Source organism: Phyllobates terribilis, unplaced genomic scaffold (assembly GCF_046119375.1).
Source record: "Phyllobates terribilis strain yellow unplaced genomic scaffold, ASM4611937v1 Scaffold_5__5_contigs__length_657084704, whole genome shotgun sequence".
Taxonomy (NCBI): Eukaryota; Metazoa; Chordata; class Amphibia; order Anura; family Dendrobatidae; genus Phyllobates; species Phyllobates terribilis.
Genome location: NW_027362765.1, coordinates 424,690,598 through 424,712,919, shown reverse-complemented (window position 1 = coordinate 424,712,919; position 22,322 = coordinate 424,690,598). Strand labels below are relative to the sequence as shown.

The window sequence follows — 22,322 nt, the reverse complement described above, 5'->3', positions numbered from 1 at the left end:
GTAAGGTTGTGGGTTAATTGTCTTTTACTGTGGTTTGGGCTGATCTCGACTGATTTTGGAAAAGGCGAATTGAATTGCCACAAGAGATTGCCACAAGTCTATATCAGAGTGCAGCAGGCAGAGTCTGTATCAGAAGTGCAGCAGGCAGAGTCTGTATCAGGAGTGCAGCAGGCAGAGTCTGTATCAGGAGTGCAGCAGGCATGGTCTGTATCAGGAGTGCAGCAGGCAGAGTCAGTATCAGGAGTGCAGCAGGCAGAGTCTGTATCAGGAGTGCAGCAGGCAGAGTCTGTATCAGGAGTGCAGCAGGCAGAGTCTGTATCAGGAGTGCAGCAGGCAGAGTCTGTATCAGGAGTGCAGCAAGGACTGCTACGCAACCTTAAACAACTTAGACTGCAGAACAGGAAGGTTCCACTACAGCCAACCCAATAGATGGAGACCCAAGCAGGATTCCCTACATTTAAAAAAATTAGTGGCAGACGCCACAAAGTGGCATCAATTTCACTACTGTACAAATAGTGTAAATAAGACCCACACCTCTTCCAGTACAGCCAACCCAGGAGATGGAGACCTAGCCAGGAGTGTTCACATTGCCCTAAATGAGGGCCTAACACCACCGAAGTGGCATCAATGTCATCAGACTACAAGTAGTTTAACGCAGACCCAAACCTGTCCTACTACAGCCAACCCAATGGATGGAGACACAATCAGAATTCTCCACATTTCCCAAAATTAAGGCCTAAAACCTGCAGCAGCAGCAAGAGCAGGCACAGAAGCCATATCACAGACTGCAATTTCAAGAGATCAATGCTGTACACACAGAACGACAACATCGCCTACTCTGTACAGTCTGCAATTGGGATGCAAAAGTCCTTGGAGATCCATGACTTGTTCATCTTGATGAAAGTTAGGTGGTCTACACTTTCAGGTGACAGCCGGGTGTGCTTATCCATCAAGATACTACCAGCAGTGCTGAAGACACGTTCCGGCTATGTGCCCACGTTGCGGAAATGAAGCAGAAAATTTCTGCTTCATTTCCGCATGTCCTCTCCCGGAAAAACGCATGCGGAATTCCGCACGCGTTTATTGCGCGTTTATCGTGCGCTTATCGCGCGTTTACCACATGCGGAATTGACTTGCGTTTTTAATGCATTGCACAAGGCAATTCCGCTTGCGGAAACGCAAAATTAATGAACATGCTGCGGATTTTTGGACGCAGCATAAACGCTGCGGAAAAATCCGCAGCGTGGGCATAGAACTTGCGGAATCCCCTTGGGGACCATGGGGAGCGGATTACCTAGCGTTTAACAAGCGTTTACGCTGCGGAAATTCCGCAGCGTAAACGCTTGAAAAACGCTACGTGGGCACGCAGCCTCAGAGAGAATGCTGGCTGCCAGGCATGATAAAACCTCCAAGGCGTGAGAGGCGAGCTCAGGCCATTCATCCATTTTTGAAGACCAAAATGTAAAAGGGTCTAAACCCTCCCTGATGGTATTGATATTGAACTCTAGATACTCCTGCACCATCCTCTCCAGTCGTTCACCACGTGTCAGACTTGTACTCTGTTGTGCTGGTGCACGAGCTGGTGCAAAAAAGGTGTGAAAGGACTCCCAGAAATTGCTTCTGCCACTTACTTGCTGATGCTGCTGCTAATGTTTTGGCGTTGACGAACTGACGTGCCAGAGGTTGAAAGACTACAGCTGCGATGCACACTGTATGCCTCACTGTTATCTTGGGGAAAAACTCTATTAAGGTTGCTTAAAAGCTTGTTTCGATACTCCAACATAAGCGAGTCCCTTTCCAGGGCGGGAAGTGTCTGGCAAAATTGACTCTTATTATGTGGATCTAACACAGTGGCAACCCAGTAGTCAGCATTATTTTGAATCCTAACTATACGGGGATCATGTTGCTCATATGTCGGGCTCTTCCAGGAGGTCCAAAGCCAGGCTGTATTGTGGGCTGCAAAACACTGATGCTTGTTTCCTCCATCCCCTCCTGCCAACCACGTTCAAACAAGAGGGGATGATTATCCTCTTGATCCTCTGACAGCTGCTCACCCATCACCTCTTCCTCCTCCATTAGTTCCTCGGCTCTTGCACCTTCACTAACAGTTTGCCTGGTATCATCAAACCCCCTCGATCGCTGTAATCCACCGTCACTTGGCATCTGCCTGTGAGACGACAGTCTGGAAATTTGAGACATTAGTATCCCTTCCGCATCCTCCTCTTCTTCTGGGGCCACCACCTCCTGCCGCAGGTTATTCAAAGTTTGCTCCAGCATGTGTATGATTGGAATAGTGATACTGATGATGGCATCGTCAGCGCTAATTAGTTTAGTAGCCATTTCAAAACCGTGCAGAAGGGTGCAGAGGTCCTTAATCTGTTCCCACTCCGCAAACGTGATATGCCCCAAGTCTGTACTGCGTTGCCCCAAGCTATATGTCAGAGCTCGTTGCTGCTGGCACAGTCACTGCAACATGTGCAGAGTGGAAATTCCACCGCTTCGGCACATCGCAGATCAACCTGTTAACTGGAACAGACAAAGACCTCTGTATCGATGCAAGTCGATGACATGAGGGGTGCGAACGGTGGAAGTGAGCACACACCTTCTGTACTTTGTGAAGCAGCTCATCCAGGCCAGGATAGTGGCGAAGAAATCGCTGTACCACCAGGTTGAGGACGTGAGCCATGCAAGGCACGTGTGCGAGCTTGCCTCGGCCTAGGGCCGCTAACAGGTTCGCACCATTATCGCAAACGGCCTTCCCTGGCTCTAGGTTCAGCGGAGACAGCCATTGCTAAAACTGAGCCTGGAGAGCTGCCCACAACTCTTCACCTCTATAACTGCGATCTCCAAGACATATTAATTTGAAGACTGCCTGATTACGGTGAGCCCTGACTGCGCAGTACGGAGGTGGTGTGTATTCGCTCCGCACCCTTGGAACACGTGTCTCATTAAGGCAGAGGTTGAGTGCGCAGGTGGAGGCCCTAGAGGAGGTGGAGGACGCAGAAGCAGCGGAAAAAGTGGGAAATACAGAGGTTTCTTCTGCAAGCCTTGGAGATTCCAAGATTTGTGGAGTAGCCCCTTCCCCGCCTGCCCCCACAGCCACCAGAGTCACTCAGTGTCCAGTCAGCGAGATGTAACGCCCTTGGCCATGCATACTCGTCCAGGTGTCTGTGGTGAAATGCACCCTGGCACACATAGATTTAGACAAGGAATGGGTGATGTTATCTGCGACATGCCGGTGTAGCGCAGGCACAGCTTTCTTAGAGAAGTAATGGTGACTGGGTAACTGGTACTGGGGGACTGCGACGGCCATCAGTTTTCGGAAACCGTCTGTATCTACCAGGCGGAAAGGCAGCATTTCCGTGGCCAACAGATTGGAGATTTTGGAGTTCAACCTCTTAGCTTTGTCATGCGTAGGATGAAACAATCTTTTACGTGACCACAACTGCGGGACCGAGGGCTGGCTAAGGTGCTTAGGGAGGGTGGAGTATGGTGAATCAGAAAAACTGGTGGAGCGTGAGTGAGGTGCAGATGTTACGGTGGATTGAGAACCATGCAGTGTGCTCGGTGAAACAAACACAGCAGGCGTGGCCGCTTCCGTTACAGCTGACGGGCTGTCACTCAGCCTGACTGGAGCGGGTAAAGAACCGGAGTTTCTGCGATGGGAGACCTGCGTGACAATACTTGGCACGGTAACAGAGTATGAGGAAGAAGCAGCGGATTCGTTTGATGGGGCAGCTGATGGTTGTTGTGGTGCGCTGGTCCGCATTTCAGCGCAGTAAGATTCTCAGCGTAAAGAATGTTGTTTGAGCATGTGAAGGTTCATGCATGTAGTAGTCAAATTATTGCAGTTTTTCCCTCTACTGAGTTTTTTATTGCAAAGTTTGCAGATAACGTGAGTTGGCTCATCCTTTGCAGTGACAAAAAAGGCCCATGCTAGGCAACCCTTGCTGCCCCTGCGAGCTGCAGACCCGTGACCACTACTGGCCACAGCGACGGTTGCCGTAGGGCAAAATGTAACCTCTTTGTCTTCCTCCTCCACGTCCTCAGATGAGCTACTCGGCGGCGTGACTCTTGGTTCACACCAAGTAGGATCTTCAACCTCGTCATCATCCAATGTGTTATCCCATTCCTCGTCCTCAGAGTGACCCCTCTCCTCTTGTTGCTCTGACAGCACAGTACAATCCTGGTATCTGAGTCTCATCGGGATCACCTCCCTCCCCTGCGGTTAACGTCTCGTGACGAGGGTCAGGAACCTGCTCGGACACTACTTCGTCCTGCTCCGAATCCAAGCAAAAAAAAATTTGGGCATCAGTGCAGATGCATTCCTCCTTTTGACTCTGTGACTGTTTGGAGTACACTTCTGATGCCCATGGTGTAGAATGGGTGAAGAGTTCTACAGACTTGCCCATCTGCGGTTTGCTACAGTCAGTTGGGCAGTTGGCCAGTTGTGATGCGGGGGGAAGCATGGGTAATTGGGGTGCCACGTCTGTGGACTGTACTGCGTGTGATGTTGAGGTGGATGAAGAAGAGGAGAGGGCACTGGAAGCAGAGTTTGCCATCCACTGGAGCACCTGCTCTTTCTGGGCCTTATCAACAAGGCGTATCGCTGTGCGGCTGCTAAAGGAAGGGAGTGCAGTAGGCAGTCCAGTAACATAAGTTGTCAGCTGTCTTTGGATAGGACCTGTTTGTGTTGGTTCACTAGTGCATTCACTAACATTACCACGTACCCCACGTACACCTTGAACACCAAGCCTATTCCCCCTTCCACCACGCCCTCTCTTTTTCCCACTCATGTTGGTCAGATACAGTGGTAGGAGCACGCAATTAACTAAAGAAAAATACGCTTTTTTTCCTGTGCAATAGCTCAGCACACACCTGAATTTCAGCGACACTAAATGACAAGGTAAGATATGGTCTGCCGTATAATGTTACTAACAGACAAAAGAAATTTGTTAGCGTTCATGAGGCCGATAAAACCTACGAGATATTCTCCAAACAATTTCAAACTGAGATGTCCCCTGCTGTATTACTTTAGGAACAGAAGAAATTTTTTTTTTGAATGTGGAGGAGGCCTGTATGACATAGAATATATGCTCCAAAATATTTCAAACTCAGATCTAGCCAGCTGTATCACTTTACTCAGAGCAAAAAATATTTTTGGATTACTCTGCATAAGCTCTGCGTCCAGCTGACTTTGACCGCCAATGACGTAGTAGCTGGCTTATAGCAATGTATGACTTTTGGCACAGGAAAAAATATTTTTTGGACTGGGCCTAGTAGGAGAAGTTTTTTTTTTTTTACTGTGAAACCAGGATAAGTTCCTCACCACTAAAATAGGATCTGCCTTTTAGTAGACTGGATCAACTTTGCCACAGTAAAAAACCTTTGGTGGACTCAGCCTGCCAACCAAAAATATATATAGGTTTGACTGGGCGTACAAGCTGAATTTGACCGCCACTGATGTAGTAGCTGGCTTATAGCAATGTATGACTTTTGGCACAGGAAAAAATAATTTTTGGACTGGGCCTAGTAGGAGAAAAAAATGTATTTTTTTACTCTGAAACCACCTGAAGTTCAACTCCACTAAAATAGTATCTGACACTAAAAAAAACTTTAATGCACAAAGCTTTAAATATCACAATAGCAACAGAAAAAAAAAAAAGATTTTGTGCTCCGCAATAAGAAGCACAATTTCAACCCCACTAAATGAAAAGGTGCACTGCGCTTGCTTGATCACATTAGCAAGTGCAAAAAAAGATTCAAGGTATGCTGAGACATGGAGCTCTATACCAGCGGTGCACAACACTATTGTATGGCATGGGCCCTCTGTTTCTGTCAGAATCTCAGTACTTGCACAAGAACACCAAAAATGTGCTGCACCAGTGGTTGCAGAGGTACACAGGCCAGGAATTATCTACACTATCTGACTACCACACAAGAGCCCATCTATCTAGCTAATATCTCTCATTACACAGGAGAACACTGAGCTGCGTCTGTCTCCTAGTGATGTGTTGGTCGCAAACGATCCGACACAAAGAGCTGGCTCCCTGCTGTGACTGATGGGAGCTGGCACCCCAGTGAGAGCCACTAACTTCTCTGAATGGCTCTCACTGGGTGTAAAATTGCAGTGTTCAGCGGTCGTAACTCCGCCCACCCAAACCAAACTCCGCCCACTCTTCAATGTAATTGGCTAATGGTGAGTGGGCGGAGTTTATTCCGTGGGTGGGCGGAGTTTTGGCGAATCAATGTCATGTTAAATATGTGTTCACCTATGGTGAACACATATTTAATAGGGATCCATTTAGGATCCAAAAGAGCCGTCTCTTTTTGGTGAGCGGAGCCAGAAGAGCCAGATCACCAAAAAGAGCCGCACTGCCCATCACTACTGTCCCCAGCAGTGACATGGATATAATGGCGCTGAGGGAACATGGCCGCTTTTTATATTGAGAGGACATGTGATTTCTGCAGCCAATTGCAGAAGCCCTTATGTCTGGATAGTGTAGATGCTTTCTGTGTTATGATTGGCTGGCCGCACTTTCCTCAGCTAAAGTTACTGCCTACAGGAAAAAAAACAAACAAAAAAAACAGCGCGCCGCTGATCTGACCTGTTCTAAGCTCTCCACAGACCCCACACTCACCTGGCATGTCACCGCTCATCATACACTTGCACTATGCTAACAAAACTGTTCAAAACGCCGTGGTAGCTCTGTATTCACCGTCCCGCCCGAATTCGTCATACTTTTCTGATTTTAAGAAAATTTGCTTGCCTTTGCGATCAAGAATCCGAATGTGCCATATTCGTGCCGAATTTGAAACTTTCGAACATTCGCCGAACAAATTCGCTCAACACTATTCTTAACCAATTCCATACCACAAGAAACCATAAATCTGTTTAACTCATAAATGGCCATGTGGATTTCAAGGAGGACCTGTGCTCAGCTAAATGCTGAGATCTTCTAATCCCAGATGCACTACAGGTCCCAGCAGAGTGCGGCATATTCGTGACAGTATGCCCCTGCAAAATGATGAGTATGCGAAGCCTATATTTGCCACTTTTTGGAGCTTGGCATTTGGGAGGTCTCTGAACGACAAAGTCTTCCAGCCAGTATCCCTGCTATGTCCATACCATGCCCTCTGAATACATGTGGATGCCAGAGATTTTTCTGATGACAGAGAATCCTGTATCCTGCACTAGAAGCCTTTTTGAAGTATTGATTTTGGGAAGTTTTAGCAACGACTGGGAGATTTGCCAATTCTTTTGGGATTTCATGAAGTTTCCCTTTTTGGCACAGTCTTCCAGGCATTCTGATAAAGTTGGAAAGTATAGTTTAGCCTTAAATTTTTTTTAAAGGTTCAACTAACTGTGGTGTATTTTTAATGAACTGTTTTATAACCTAACAGTTTGTATGCAGCGCTTGTCTGTACCCAGTATATGTTATACTTGATTGCTATTTTTTCCATATGTAAAACTGAGACTTATCAAAGGGAAGTTCCCTTTTTAGATATTTTTGGTAGTGTATGTGTGGCACCCTGCTACCCACAGGTACCACAGGACCCAAAAGGGTGCATGGACGGACTTCTCCACAAGAGGCCCTCAGTACACACAGATACCTCCACCTTTCCACCTCATACCACCAGAGGGAGCCCTGTTAGGGACATATATACTGGAGGGTGGAGTTAGGTAGGCAGAGAGTGTGCTGACACTTTAGAGCAGCGAAGAAGCAGCACATGTTAGCTGCTGTGCTGAGGGAAAGTTAAGGCCTAAATCATGTGCTGAAACCTGTGGGCCTAGAGTGTGGCCGGAGGCAAGGAGAGTAGAGAGAAGTGTTGGGGGGGCAGAGGAGCATTTTAGGCTCACCCCAGAACACAAGCCGGACACTGGGTCTGCGCCTAGAGGGTCCTCTACGCCCAGTAGGAATAACCGGTATACCAAGGGGATTCAAGACCCCAGGTCAACCTGAAGCTGCAACCATCCAAAGAACTAGGAACCACGAAGGCCCCAGCGTCCAGGGATAGTGGTAGCCAGAGGAAAGTTCTTACCACCAAGCAGACAGATGAGAGAGTGAGAAAGAGTACAGAAGCTAGGCCTAGTTCCAAGCAGGTCAGAAGCTTCATAGAGAGAGAGGAAGAAACAGACAAGGAGGCCTTATACCCGCTCACTGGGGAGAGTCCAGAAGTGCACCCTTCCTACCAAGTACCCTGGACCGCACTTGCCGTCTACACCAGTAAAGGTACTGAAGCGAATCCCCTGTGTGCGTGTCTGTTATTCTTCCCTGACCCGGCTGGGCCACCTCTCACCTGCATCCCCTCCATCAACCCTGCCCCGGGGGCCCGCTCCGCCTGTGGGGAGCAGAAACATCTCAGCTGCCATCCCATCACCCCCCGGAGGTCTGCAGCAGCGCTGGTACCCATTACCAGGAACCACAGGTGGCGTCACAAAACCGTTTATCATCCCTTCAAGCAACAACCCCTTTTAAGAGTGACCCCAGGGTACGGGCCCGGGAGCCGACCGCCGTGACATCCCAAGAAGGTAAAGGCCCGGGTCCCGAGTCCCCCATATCCCACTGGGAGAGTCATATGTACACAGAATATACCATAAATGTCCAATATCTGGGGGTCCAACTTCTAAAACCTGTACCTTATCTTATCCTGATGAAGAAGTTAAGCAAAAACTTTGAAACGCGTTGATGATTTTAACTTATAACAGACAATGATCTAATAAAAAGTGATCCAAAAAATCCTCCTTGGAACCAGATGGTATGTTTCTTCCACGTGGACAGCCGGCAGAGCAGTGAAAAACAGTCTTCCTTTATTATTAAAACCTGCAGCAAGATGACATGTTGATGTGGCAGGCAATTTCTGGCCACTGAAAGTGCTGCCACCAGCTATTTGATACCGTACTCATTTGGGGGCTAGACGACAGTAATTTGTGCTGTCGAAATGACACCTAATTCAAAAGGGAAATATACTTGAATTTTCAAAATGAAATGAAAAAAATCAGGAATGTTTGAACTTAATTTGACTTTACAAAATAAATCCATTAAAAACCTATGCTTTTTCTTGATGATGAAGGATATTTGTTCTAATAGGAAACTGAATAAGACACTTAACATTAAAGAGGTTTCCGGGCACAACCCCCCCCCCAACGGAAAAAAAAAGATTTGGCTGGCCTTGTAATGACCCCCAAAACCCTGTTACCTTTATTTTCTTTTTTTTTAACTCCACTCCAGCACTATGGAGCCATCCTTGTGGTTTGTTATGGTTTATACTGTCGTCACGGCCCCCAATAGATCGCATTTTCAGGATTTCCTTAGTATTACACAGGTGATGGAGTTATTGTTAAGGCATCAGAAACTGACACAGGTTCTCTCACCTGAGCAATACTAAGGAAATCCTGACAACATGATGTGTTGGGGGGCCGTGAGGACAGGGTTTGGGAAACACTGGTTTATACCCTAAACTGCCTGTCAACTCTCCCTCTTTGCCTCTACACAACATTTCCCAAGAGACAGAGCTGTATCTGTTCCACAGTTCTCACATGTCCACCCTCTGTGCCCACCCACTCTACCTACAAAGCACCATCTTGAGACTCTTATGCAGTCTCAAGATGGATAGAGCGCTGTACACATATGTTCTCCTTCCTAACCTTCCTCCCACTTCACCTAGTATGCATTGTCCTGAGACTCTCTTGCAGTCAGTAATGCTACAGTTAATGACACTGGCACCACAGAGGCTCAGTGTACTGCAGTGGAGCAATACATCATATAATATATTCATTTATTATAATACAATCTATCACTTTGGAGCACTCAACACTAGTGCCTCTGACCATAGTTACTAGTTCTTAAAATTACTGTGAAGCCAGCAATGTCTCTGTGCGCTCCCTGCTCTTCTTGCGCTTTGTACACATCACCAGCCACTGTAAAATTGCCAAGGATTATGGGTCACACCCCCATGACATCAACAGTCACGGGGATACTGCAACAGAGAAGAGCCAGAAGATCATGGCCTCTGGTTACATGAACACCTGCACTGATTAGAACTGCTTCACCATCCTATTAAACAGTGCAGGTTTTCCTTGCTTTGTTATTGCAAGGGTTAATCAGTTCAGTTGATCACCTGGAGCTCTCCATCCTGAATTACCTCAGTTGTTCTGGTATATATGCTCGACACTGGCACTTGGGAGTTGCCAGTGATAGTTTACCACTACTTGGTTTGGAGTTGAAGGTGAATTCAGTGTTTGGAGTAGGTGGTTGGAGAGTTGTTCAGGAGATTTCTGCGTGGAGTTGGTTTGCATGTTTATCCTTATCCTCTCCCATTTGGTTTGTGCCTCCTATTCCTCCCCTGTTTTCCACTCTGTTGTTTTGTGAGTGTATTTGTATGATTGTAGTTTTCTTTTATCCCTGCCTGTTTACCCCTGTCTGTCTGGTTAGTCTTTTTCAATACACTTTAGTCTCACACCTTCCTGGGTGAGGGAGGGAACAGATAAGGGTTAAGATAGGAGCATAGCAAGGTTCGAGACCCCAGCATCTCCATCATCTGGGGTAATCTGGGGGACAGGTATAGCCTAGGGTGCCCCTAGTTCGAGGGATCAGATAGGCGCCCATAGTCCCTTGTTTCTACATGACATCCTCTTTCAGATCACACTGCAGAGCTACTGGATGAGTCATTCAAGGCACAGACTAGAAATCTCTGCACTCTATTCCTTACCTGCTGGAAATAAAGATATAGAGGTCACATGACCATGAAACAGAGTTGAATTTTAAGAGCAAATAAATTATGAAGTTTTAATTTTCATAGTCTTTTCAATGCTCTAATAATCTGTGTGCCTGGAAAACCCCTTTAAACAAGCAAAACTATATTTTCTTAGACAAAAAAATGTCAAATAAATGTAACAAAAAAAGGCAATTTATTGAAGTTAAAAAGTGCCCAAACTCCTGGATGTCGACCCCAGGTGTAAGTTGCTCCTTGATATGTGAACTTTGTCTTTTCATTATATCATGGTCTTTGTAAGATCTGTCTATTTTGTAGCCATTGCTCTATTTCTGGTTTTGTTCTTTTGGGCTCTCTATGGACATTGTTTTGATGAGTCATAGTTCTTTATCACTAACTTGTGACGTACTTTTGATCTCTTTTTGATATTACTGAAGTTTTAGAAATAAAGAAAAAAGTTTAAAGCAGGACTATACTGTAAATGATAAATGCTTCTGACGCGCCCCCTGGGACATATTCCTTTTTGAGGGGAATACCCGGCACCGGATCAGATGGGGGGTTGTAGTCTCCGAGCGGCTGTGACCCGGTCCCGTGCCCAGGGCGTCAAGCTCAGGGTTATGTGGCAGTCTTTACTGATGTTATTAAAGTTCGTTGTGTCGACTACGCCACCCGTTGTGATGCGGTCACTGTGGCCGCCGCTGCAGCAGGGTCCGCTGAGGCTGATGGTGGATGCGCAGCTTGGTGGGATAACCCCCAACGGGAGGGGTATAGCCTCAGAGGGGACAGGCGCAGAGGATGGGGGTTGTGGTGGTGCGGTGCAGCCGGTAATGATGACAGACTCGGGTAGTGCAGTTAAGGGTCTTTACTTACTGCAGATGTTCCTGGTCACTCTAGCTCCAAGTGACCTCCCGAGCCGTGCTGCGTCCACCAGGTCCTGGATCCGGCCAACCCCCAAACAAGTCCGGAGCGTGGCCCTGAGCTCTCCCTCTGTCCTTACTTCAGCCGTCCCCACCAGTGATTCACCTAAGTCCAGCTCCCTCGGGCCTTCTGTTGGGCAACCTTTGGCCTTAGGTTCCCTGACCCTTCCTGTGGTGTGCCTTCAGGGTGAATGTAGTGGGTGACCGTGACAGACACTGCCCACGGTCTCCGGTCTCTGGCTGGGGAATGTCTTTGCCCCCACCAGCTTGGGTTCCGGTACCCTCTTGCTGACTCCTCACCCGGTGTTCTTATTTGGGTTCTTGGGTCCCTTCTTTGTCCCCCTCTGGGTCTTTCTTCACTCCACTCTCTCTCTCTCCAGGGCTGCTGTTTCCTGCTCTCTGCATCTGACTTGTCCTCTGCAGCTGACTGACTGACCCTGATTCTAAGTTGGTGCCCTCCTTATATATCCCTCTATGTGTGAGCTCAGGTGACCAGCACCCAATGAGCTCCTACCACTACCCAGACTGCTCCCCCTATCTGCCCCTACACTACATGGGATGTTCCTCCCCCCTCCCACTCCAGCCAGGAACAGGCTCGGTCGCACCTGCACATTTCTAAGTGGGAGTGCCGTCGGCCTGCTCCTCTGGAATGGGATGTATGTAGTGCATGCAGTCTATCTGAGCTCAGTTCCACACTCCATCCTTACCCGGGAGTGGAATATCACACCTCTGGGTTGAGGTGCAATACCCCTGTAGCAGCCGAATCCTCAGGGTGCTACATTCCCCCCTGGTAAATCACAGCACGTCCTCGGGCTGCAAAGACAAAAACACCAAAACATACAAATTTTTATAAACATATAAAACATATAAAATATTATATATATATAAACTTTTTCATATAGACATCATTATAACATTCTCGTCGTCTCTTTCTTTCTTCCTCCTCTGGTCACCGTGCAACTCGTGACCAGGCAAAGTGCGACAGTCTTTTGATAAGCAGTTTCTCATAAAACCAGTAGGGGGCGCCTTAGGAAGCGCAACTATGTACAGGGAAGTTTTGGCCGTTCTCAGTCCCCGGCCAAGTAAAGGGAATGGGATGGCTGCTCACAGTCCTCAGCCTGGTTTGGGTAGGGGACACACGGGTTAAACTGTTCACTGGTCCCAACGGGGACTAAACTTTAAAGCAGCCACGGTTACTTGGGTACCCCGACAGGTAACTATATACAGTCCTTTGTACTATCTCAGTCATAGTACCTTCTAGCCTTGAACCCGTCCGGGTCTTCTGGCTCCTCCTCCCTACACCGCAACTCCTCCTCTGTCAGGCGATGCACGTGGAGGGCGTAAGGTCCCTTGGCACACTTGTGCCGGGTGAACGTTACCTCGTCACCGACGTAGAGGTCACGGCCTTTGTGACCCTCTGGCAGGTGGGACTCGACGTCCCGTCGGGTAACGAAGACGTCACCCATGGTGTTCCGGTCCTTTATGAAGCCCCACCCATGCTGCGCATTAAACTTTATTACCGTCCCGATGGTACGGGGACGATTTGCTGCATAGGGGTCCCTTCTGGTCCGACTCTTTTGCTCCGCGCTGCGGGTCTGGGCCCATTGCTCTCTGACCCGCCTCTCCTCCCGTTCTCTCTGAAACTCTGCCAGCTGTTGACGGCAACACTCTGTGCGTTCAGCTGCAGCTGCCCGAGTCTCTCCGGTGAACCCCATCAAATCTTCTCCCGTGGGGTCCCACACGAATTGGGCTTCTTCGAGTGGAGGCGAGACCCGAGTCACGGGCTTTGGAGCCGGGATCAGGGGCTCACACAGGGGACCTAACTTCTTTTGTCGCTCCAGTTCCAAGAATTCTTCGGGCCAGATGAAAGGCCGCCCGTCCGGCCACGTTAGCTGGCTGAAGGGGTCCTCTCCCAGATTTGGCACCCTTGATGTTACGGGTGCGGGCGCGATGGTGGGGGCGCCCAGGTTGCCCAGGCCTTGCGGCCAGGCCTGGGGCATCTGGAAGGTAAATGGAACTGTTAACACGGCGGCACCCTGGGCCACCTGGCCTTGCGACCAGGCCGGAGGCTCCGCGGAGGTAGATGGCTCTGCTGGGGATGCGGCGCCCGGAAACGCTAGGCCTTGCGACCAGGCCGGAGGCTTCCCTTCCTTCGCCACGCTCCGGGTCACGACGCGTGACGTCACTGGGGTCGCGACGGCGGCTTCCGGTCGGGGCCTAGTCGGTGGCGGTGTCATGGCGGTCTCGGGTACGGCAGGGGGACTTTCGGGCTCTGCGACGGGGAGCTGGGGCAGGTGGGTGGTCCTCCGGTATGGGGTATAGGCGTCCCCCTTACCTGCTGCCATGCGTCTCGCTCCCTCTTCTGCGCCGTCTCCGGCCTTGGGTCCTCCCGCGTCATCCGCAGAGGTAGTCGGTGTCTTCTTCCAAGGGAGCGGGTTCCGTGGACGGATTCCAGCTTGCTGGGCCATCTCCCGGCCCCACTCCGCCAGGATCTCCCTCTGCACTCGGGCCATCCTTCCCGCGAGGCCCTCCAGGGCACTCTGCGCGCACTCCCGATCTCGGGGAAGCTGCGCCAGGATCTCCGCTAAGCCTAGCGGGGTTGTTGACTCCAGCAGGCTCCTGACCATCGGGTCGGTGCTGCTCTGCTCTGCTTCCGGCAGGCTCCTGGCCAGCGGGCCGGTGCTGCTCTGCTCTCCTCCTTCTTCCTTCTGCAGGCTCCTGGCCAGCGGGCCGGTGCTGCTCTGCTGCCGCTCCATTCCCGGGTCTACTCTTCCTCTCCTCGACTCCGGGTGCTCTCGCTCTGGACACCTTGCCTCCGGGTGCGCTCGTTCTAGACTGCTCCAAGCGACACCCATCTTTGCTCTTTTCTTTCGTCTCCTCCCACTTCGAGGGCGGTCCCGGGGCAACTCGGTGACTGTCAGCTCCAGGGGTAGTTCTTTCACGCTGACAGACACCTCCAGCATCACAGTCTCTGTTGGTGGGGGCGGTTTCCACTTTTGGCGCCATTTTCTGTCCCGGCCCACGATGGGAGGTGGCCTCTTGCCCTCCTTTGGCACGCCCATAATGGCGTCCGCTGCTCTTCCAAGGCGGGAAATCTGCGGTTTTGGCGGGAAGCGTCGCCCAGTGGCGGGAAACTCTGCAGATGGCGGGAACAAGCTGGAAATGGCGGACAATCGGCGGGAAACGACTGGTGATGGAGTCCGATGGCGTGGACCCTCCGGAACCGGCGGGAGACTTCTTTCTGAGGTAAACTTGCACTTTTCTTCAGGCACGCAGTACCCGGGTGTTGCGGGCACGTAATCCTGCCGACTACGCCAAAGTTGACGCGCCCCCTGGGACATATTCCTTTTTGAGGGGAATACCCGGCACCGGATCAGATGGGGGGTTGTAGTCTCCGAGCGGCTGTGACCCGGTCCCGTGCCCAGGGCGTCAAGCTCAGGGTTATGTGGCAGTCTTTACTGATGTTATTAAAGTTCGTTGTGTCGACTACGCCACCCGTTGTGATGCGGTCACTGTGGCCGCCGCTGCAGCAGGGTCCGCTGAGGCTGATGGTGGATGCGCAGCTTGGTGGGATAACCCCCAACGGGAGGGGTATAGCCTCAGAGGGGACAGGCGCAGAGGATGGGGGTTGTGGTGGTGCGGTGCAGCCGGTAATGATGACAGACTCGGGTAGTGCAGTTAAGGGTCTTTACTTACTGCAGATGTTCCTGGTCACTCTAGCTCCAAGTGACCTCCCGAGCCGTGCTGCGTCCACCAGGTCCTGGATCCGGCCAACCCCCAAACAAGTCCGGAGCGTGGCCCTGAGCTCTCCCTCTGTCCTTACTTCAGCCGTCCCCACCAGTGATTCACCTAAGTCCAGCTCCCTCGGGCCTTCTGTTGGGCAACCTTTGGCCTTAGGTTCCCTGACCCTTCCTGTGGTGTGCCTTCAGGGTGAATGTAGTGGGTGACCGTGACAGACACTGCCCACGGTCTCCGGTCTCTGGCTGGGGAATGTCTTTGCCCCCACCAGCTTGGGTTCCGGTACCCTCTTGCTGACTCCTCACCCGGTGTTCTTATTTGGGTTCTTGGGTCCCTTCTTTGTCCCCCTCTGGGTCTTTCTTCACTCCACTCTCTCTCTCTCCAGGGCTGCTGTTTCCTGCTCTCTGCATCTGACTTGTCCTCTGCAGCTGACTGACTGACCCTGATTCTAAGTTGGTGCCCTCCTTATATATCCCTCTATGTGTGAGCTCAGGTGACCAGCACCCAATGAGCTCCTACCACTACCCAGACTGCTCCCCCTATCTGCCCCTACACTACATGGGATGTTCCTCCCCCCTCCCACTCCAGCCAGGAACAGGCTCGGTCGCACCTGCACATTTCTAAGTGGGAGTGCCGTCGGCCTGCTCCTCTGGAATGGGATGTATGTAGTGCATGCAGTCTATCTGAGCTCAGTTCCACACTCCATCCTTACCCGGGAGTGGAATATCACACCTCTGGGTTGAGGTGCAATACCCCTGTAGCAGCCGAATCCTCAGGGTGCTACACTTCTGTGGGATGTTCACTACAGGTGATGGTTAAATGAATATAGTTATTTTTATATCAACACAGTAGGAAAAAACCTTTGTTTGTGCGTTATGGTATTTACTGTGATTTAATTATTGTTCTGGTTGCTATTGATGTTTGTTTCCTTTAGATTCTTGTGCTATTAAAAATACTTTTTAGAGAATTTTAAGAAATTTGGGTAATGAATTTGAAGTCATAGGGTATATTTTTATACATCAGCCCAAGGACAGGTTATAGCCTCCACCTAACCGTTCCCTGAAGCACTTTTCAGACAGTCCTACTTGAAAGACACAAAAGTCAGAAACCCTCTCTTTTTCTCTTTCGATCTTCTAAACTGCCATCTAAAAAAAAAGCAGTGATTGAACGCTTCTAATTATTATTTCCATAGTGATGGAACCTCACTCACTCACTCGGGCACCTCATATGCTAATTAGAACATGCCCGAAATTGTTTTCCCTGAAAGCAGACCATGTGGACCATACACTTTAGACTGTAATTGAATTCTGTTGACATTTGTGGAATTTTTTAGCAGTTATCTTATGGTTATGCCCAGTCTAAAAGCCACTTTACACATTACATTACTGGCCCCCCAAACGACCATTTGGCCAACAGCTATCTTCTTTGGTTCTGCCGATCACTCCTGTCTTGTCTATGAGACAGTCCCTGCCATAGTCCTCTGGCAGCAGCTTATCTCCCATCAGAACACAAGGAACAGCCATTGGAATTCCAACTACTCGATCCTTCTCTCACCCAAAATCTTCTGTCAGAGGAGAATTGGGAGGCCTCCATACACAATCGACTGTAGGTCAATCAGGATCGTCTGACTTCAGTTTAATGTGTTTGTGGCCCTAATTTTATAGAAAACTGATTAGGGGACATCTTATCTGCTGTAGAAAATGACATAATTCACACATGCAAAAATCATACGTTGATCTAATGCCGCTAGGCAAAAATTTACAAAACTGAACATGAGGCTCTTTGTTTAACATTCGGATCCGACTGTATTAAGCCACTGCCACATCACAGCGAAACTCATCTTACTTAGGGCCTCTCACCAACGGTGAGTAAAGGAAAACTCACAAATAACAATTCACAATATTCCACAGTAAATTCTACAATAAGGTTGTTAGATCACACGTCTGACAGTGGAGTGGGGGGGTGTAAAACTTGATGTTACTCAACTGTAAACCTAAATCGGTTTACAGTACTAATGCACTGCTGTCAGTCAGTACCGAGGTGTGGTTACAGCTCACAGGACAGGTTAAAGGGAACATGTCATGTGAAAAAACGCTATTAACCTGCAGATATTGCGTTAATCTGCTGGTTAATAGCGTTCTGAACCTGCTCAGCGCCTGCACTTACAGTCCGGCTGCCGGGTATAAATTGACTTTATTTCTCCCAGCAGCGTTTGGTTTCAGTCATGGGGGTGGCACTGGCACAGTTTCAGTCACCGCTTTGTATATAGAGAATGGTGCCGGTAACCGTGCCCACAGCACTGACTGACAGCCGGATCTAATGCTGAGCTGCTGTCAGTCAGTGCAGGGGGCACGGTTACAGTCGCAGCTCTTTATACCCAGGGTGGTAACTGAATGCACGCCGGTGCCACCCCCTGACTGAACGCCGATCGCTGCTGGGAAGGATAAAGTTAATTTCCTCCTGGCAGCGGGACTCTACGTGCAGGTACAGGGCAGGTTCAGAACGTTATTCATCTGCAGATTGTTACGGGTCCGGGTGGTGGAACCTCTGTGCCGAGGTGCAAGGAGGGACCCAGAGGGGCGTGACTAAGTATCCACCCGAATCGACCCTGGTCGGACGGCGGCTAACGACTCCGTGACCAGGGAGGATCCGGACAGAGGGACCAGGTGCTACTCTGGGGACGACCTTATAAGAGAGCAGGTGGCTCCCACGGGTCAGATGGCTGGGACTGACCGGTATGACGAATGGACACGGCAAGCAGGCAGAAGTCTCTGGTTAGCTGACAGGTGGTCACGGTACGTGACAGCAGAGCAAGTAGAAGTCTCTAGGTTCACCAGGCAGGTGGTCACAGCGAGTGACGGCAGAGCCTCCAGGCAGGCCAGCAGGAAACAGGCGGGTGCTCCCAGGTGAGCGGGCAGACAGACAAGGCAGGTAACAGGCAGCCCGCTCCCAGGTGAGCGGGCTGACGGACACAGCAGGTAACAGGCGGGTGCTCCCAGGTGAGCGGGCAGACAGACACAGCAGGTAACAGACGGGTGCTCCCAGGTGAGCGAACGGACAGCCAGGGCAGGTAACAGGCAGGTAACAGGTGAGCGCTCCAGGTGAGCAGGCTGGCAGGCTCGGCAGGTAACGGGCAGATAACAGGCTGGCAGGCAGGACGAGGAGACAGGCTAGCAGCGGGACCTGAGGGCTGAAGCAGAGATAAGAAACTGTGCAACAACTTTGCTCGGGCACCTCCATTTTGGAGGAGGTGCCCTATATATGGGAGGACCCTCGGCTATTGGCCGGGGACTTCTTAGGACGGCGCGCGCGGCCCCTTTAAGAGGGGGGAGCGCGCGCGCCCTAAGCACAGTGCCCGGGGGACTGCGCGCGCAGACAGCAGGCTGAGAAGGAGAGCGGGGAGCGTGGTGAGAGGGATGGCGTCTCTGCCCGGCAGGAGGCAGAGACGCCGAAGCTACAGGGCTGCGCGCGCCGACAGCAGGCTGGGAAGGAGAGCGGGGAGCGAAGAGGTGAGAGGGACGGCGTCTCTGCCTGGAAGAAGGCAGAGACGCCGATGCTACACAGATTAACCTCATATCTGCAGGTTAATAGCATTTTTTCACATGACAGGTTCCCTTTAAGTAATTGCTGCTAAATGTGGTTTTACAAGGGATATCATCCTTTGCTGTGCACTTTTTCTGTACATAGATGAATAGATTTGACTATTTTGTAACCATTAAACACACAATGTAGAAGTCATGCTGAGATCGATACTCACGGTTTGTAAATTATATTGAACCTATTCAGCTCATAATCTGTCATGTTCTAAAAAAACAGAAAGAAAGAAAGAGGTTACTTAAAGTTTACATGGGGAGAGAGGACACTTCTAACTTACAAATCTAGGTAATTTTTTATTTTATTTCCAGGCCAGTATGAAAGCATGAGTGTTCTTCCATGCCACCAGGAAGTATAGTACATATACATACTCACATGCTCCAGTCTATCTAACCCTCACATGACTTGTAGTCAGTAAAGAGGAGCTCAGGAGGTTATCCATCTCCTTAAAGGAAACCTGTCACCAGGTTTAACACATATAAAGCACAGCCAGTATCTTTCAGCCTCTGTTACAGCATTCTAGAATGCTGTATGTCTGTCCCCAATCCGCTATATAAGGCCCAAAAAATACCTTTTATTATACTCACATATAGCGCAGTCTGATCCGATGGGCATGTCTGATTTTGATCTGGTGCCTCCTCTCTGCCTACGATCGCCGTCCTCCTTACCTGCTTTGTGTAGATCACACGTCTTCCATCATCCACACAGTGTCCTCCATTGCACTCCTGTACAGGTGCACTTGTCTCTGCCCTCAGAGCAAAGCACTGGAGTGCACAAGCGCCGCCTTTACCTATGGGTCATGGGTGCTTTTTGGCCTTTCCCAGGGCATGCACATTACAGTCCTTTGCCCCTCCCTCGGCAAAGCAGAGAGAAGTGCGCCGGCACAGAAGTGCGAGGGACTGTCGACATGGATGACATAGGACGAGTCATCCAAATGAAGCAGGGAAGGAGGCCATTGTTGGAAGAGGGACAACAATTATACGAATAGGGGAGGTGCCAGATCAAGACCAGAGACGTTCATCGGACTAGACCGTGCCCTCTGTGAGTATAATAAAAGGTCTTTTTTGTGCCTTGCAGAGTTGATTGGGGACAGACATACAGCATTGCAGAATGCTGTAATTGAGGTCTTAAAAATGCTGGTCGTACTTTATATGGGGAAAACCTGGTGAAAGGTTCCCTTTAAAGGTGCATTTTCTTAGAATTCTCGATCACAAATATTGGGCGATCACCCGATGAGTCAGGAAAACACTTGTTTGTTGGGTGATTGAATCATTAATGCCGGCATAAAAATCATCTTTATTGGCAGAACACCACCTGTGTACATAGTCATGTACTGCCAATAACATGATGCTGTAGGGGGACAGATCGTTTTGGCCATAATATTAACGATCATTCTGTCCCTCTTTTACCAGTTTGAACAAGTGCTGATTAACTCATATATAGTAGATAGGAGCTCATTACCAGGCTTGGCTCAGCCCGCCTGAATGCACCTGAATGCCCACTTTACACGTCCGTAAAACATATATCTCCATCCCTGGCCTGACCGTCAAGTCTCCTGATCTGAGCCAACTACCTCATGATGAGACTTGTGAAACCGGCCTAGGCATTCTCATATAAGGAAACAACTTCTGATGCATGATGTTCTTCTGCCGGTGTCACGGGTGTATCAGAGGTGACAGACAGTAGCCCTGCATTTGGTTGCAGGAGATCTCTACGTTTGGCATTACATACAGCTTCTTAGAGGCTGGCTGTCTCTAGGACCCAGCGGCTACCTCCCTCTGGCTAATTAGCTCCCTTGCCTGGGTGTATAAATGCCTGGTGTGTCTGAGAGGGAGGTGCCGGCGATACTCATTACTACTTGTGAAGGCTTAGCAAGAGCAGTACATCGCCCTCTCTGTAGCATGAGCCCGTATGGGTATTTGTCTGGAGTCGTTTAAAGCGAAGCAATTCCCCCCTGTTTGTCTAACCTTGTTGTCTATATAGTCCAGTGGAGATCGACTAGTGCTCATCTCCTCCCATCCCCAGCCTCAGCCATACTGCAGGGAAATGTATAACACAAAGGTCACCAATAGTACTTCCTAGATAGATACATAGCACACAGAGACTAGAGTTAAATAAACTTAGGCTCGAGGAAGATATACAGTACAGACCAAAAGTTTGGACACACCTTCTCATTTACAGATTTTTCTGTATTTTCATGACTTTGAAAATTGTACATTCACACTGAAGGCATCAAAACTATGAATTAACACATGTGGAATTATATACTTAGCAAAAAAGTGTGAAACAACTGAAAATATGTCTTATATTCTAGGTTCTTCAAAGTAGCCACCTTTTCCTTTGATGACTGCTTTGCACACTCTTGGCATTCTCTTGATAAGCTTCAAGAGGTAGTCACTAGAAACGGTTTTCACTTCACAAGTGTGCCCTGTCAGGTTTAATAAGTGGGGTTTCTAACCTTATAAATGGGGTTGGGACCATCAGTTGTGTTGTGCAGAAGTCAGGTGGATACACAGCTGATAGTCCTACTGAATAGACTGTTAGAATTTGTATTATGGCAAGAAAAAGGCAGCTAAGTAAAGAAAAACGAGTGGCCATCATTACTTTAAGAAATAAAGGTTAGTCAGTCCGAAAAATTGGGCAAACTTTGAAAGTGTCCCCAAGTGCAGTTGCAAAAACCATCAAGCGCTACAAAGAAACTGTCTCACATGAGGACCGCCCCAGGAAAGGAAGACCAAGAGTCACCTCTGCTTCTGAGGATAAGTTTATCCAAGTCACCAGCCTCAGAAATCGCAGGTTAACAGCAGCTCAGATTAGAGACCAGGTCAATGCCACACAGAGTTCTAGCAGCAGACACATCTCTACAACAGCTGTTAAGAGGAGACTTTGTGCAGCAGGCCTTCATGGTAAAATAGCTGCTAGGAAACCACTGCTAAGGACAGGCAACAAGCACAAGAGACTTGTTTGGGCTAAAGAACACAATGAATGGACATTAGACCAGTGGAAATCTGTGCTTTGGTCTGATGAGTCCAAATTTGAGATCTTTGGTTCCAACCACAGTGTCTTTGTGCGACGCAGAAAAGGTGATAGGCTCTACATGCCTGGTTCCCACCGTGAAGCATGGGGGAGGAGGTGTTATGGTGTGGGGGTGCTTTGATGGTGACACTGTTGGAGATTTATTCAAAATTGAAGGCATACTGAACCAGCATGGCTACCACAGCATCTTGCAGCAGCATGCTATTCCATCCGGTTTGCATTTAGTTGGACCATTATTTATTTTTCAACAGGACAATGACCCCAAACACACCTCCAGGCTGTGTAAGGGCTATTTGACCAAGAAGGAGAGTGATGCTGTGC

At 49.3% G+C, this 22,322-nt stretch overlaps 1 protein-coding gene across 3 annotated transcripts in view; it reads right to left on the bottom strand.

The window, feature by feature from the left end:
• The window catches only part of BLNK (B cell linker), a 443,283-nt gene that overhangs the window by 265,517 nt on the left and 155,444 nt on the right, over positions 1-22,322 (bottom strand). For all 3 annotated transcript variants that reach the window (XM_073685212.1, XM_073685213.1, XM_073685211.1), the window contains one exon: positions 19,129-19,175. In XM_073685212.1, the coding sequence (XP_073541313.1) occupies positions 19,129-19,175 (47 nt within the window). The remainder of the gene's footprint in view (positions 1-19,128; positions 19,176-22,322) is intronic.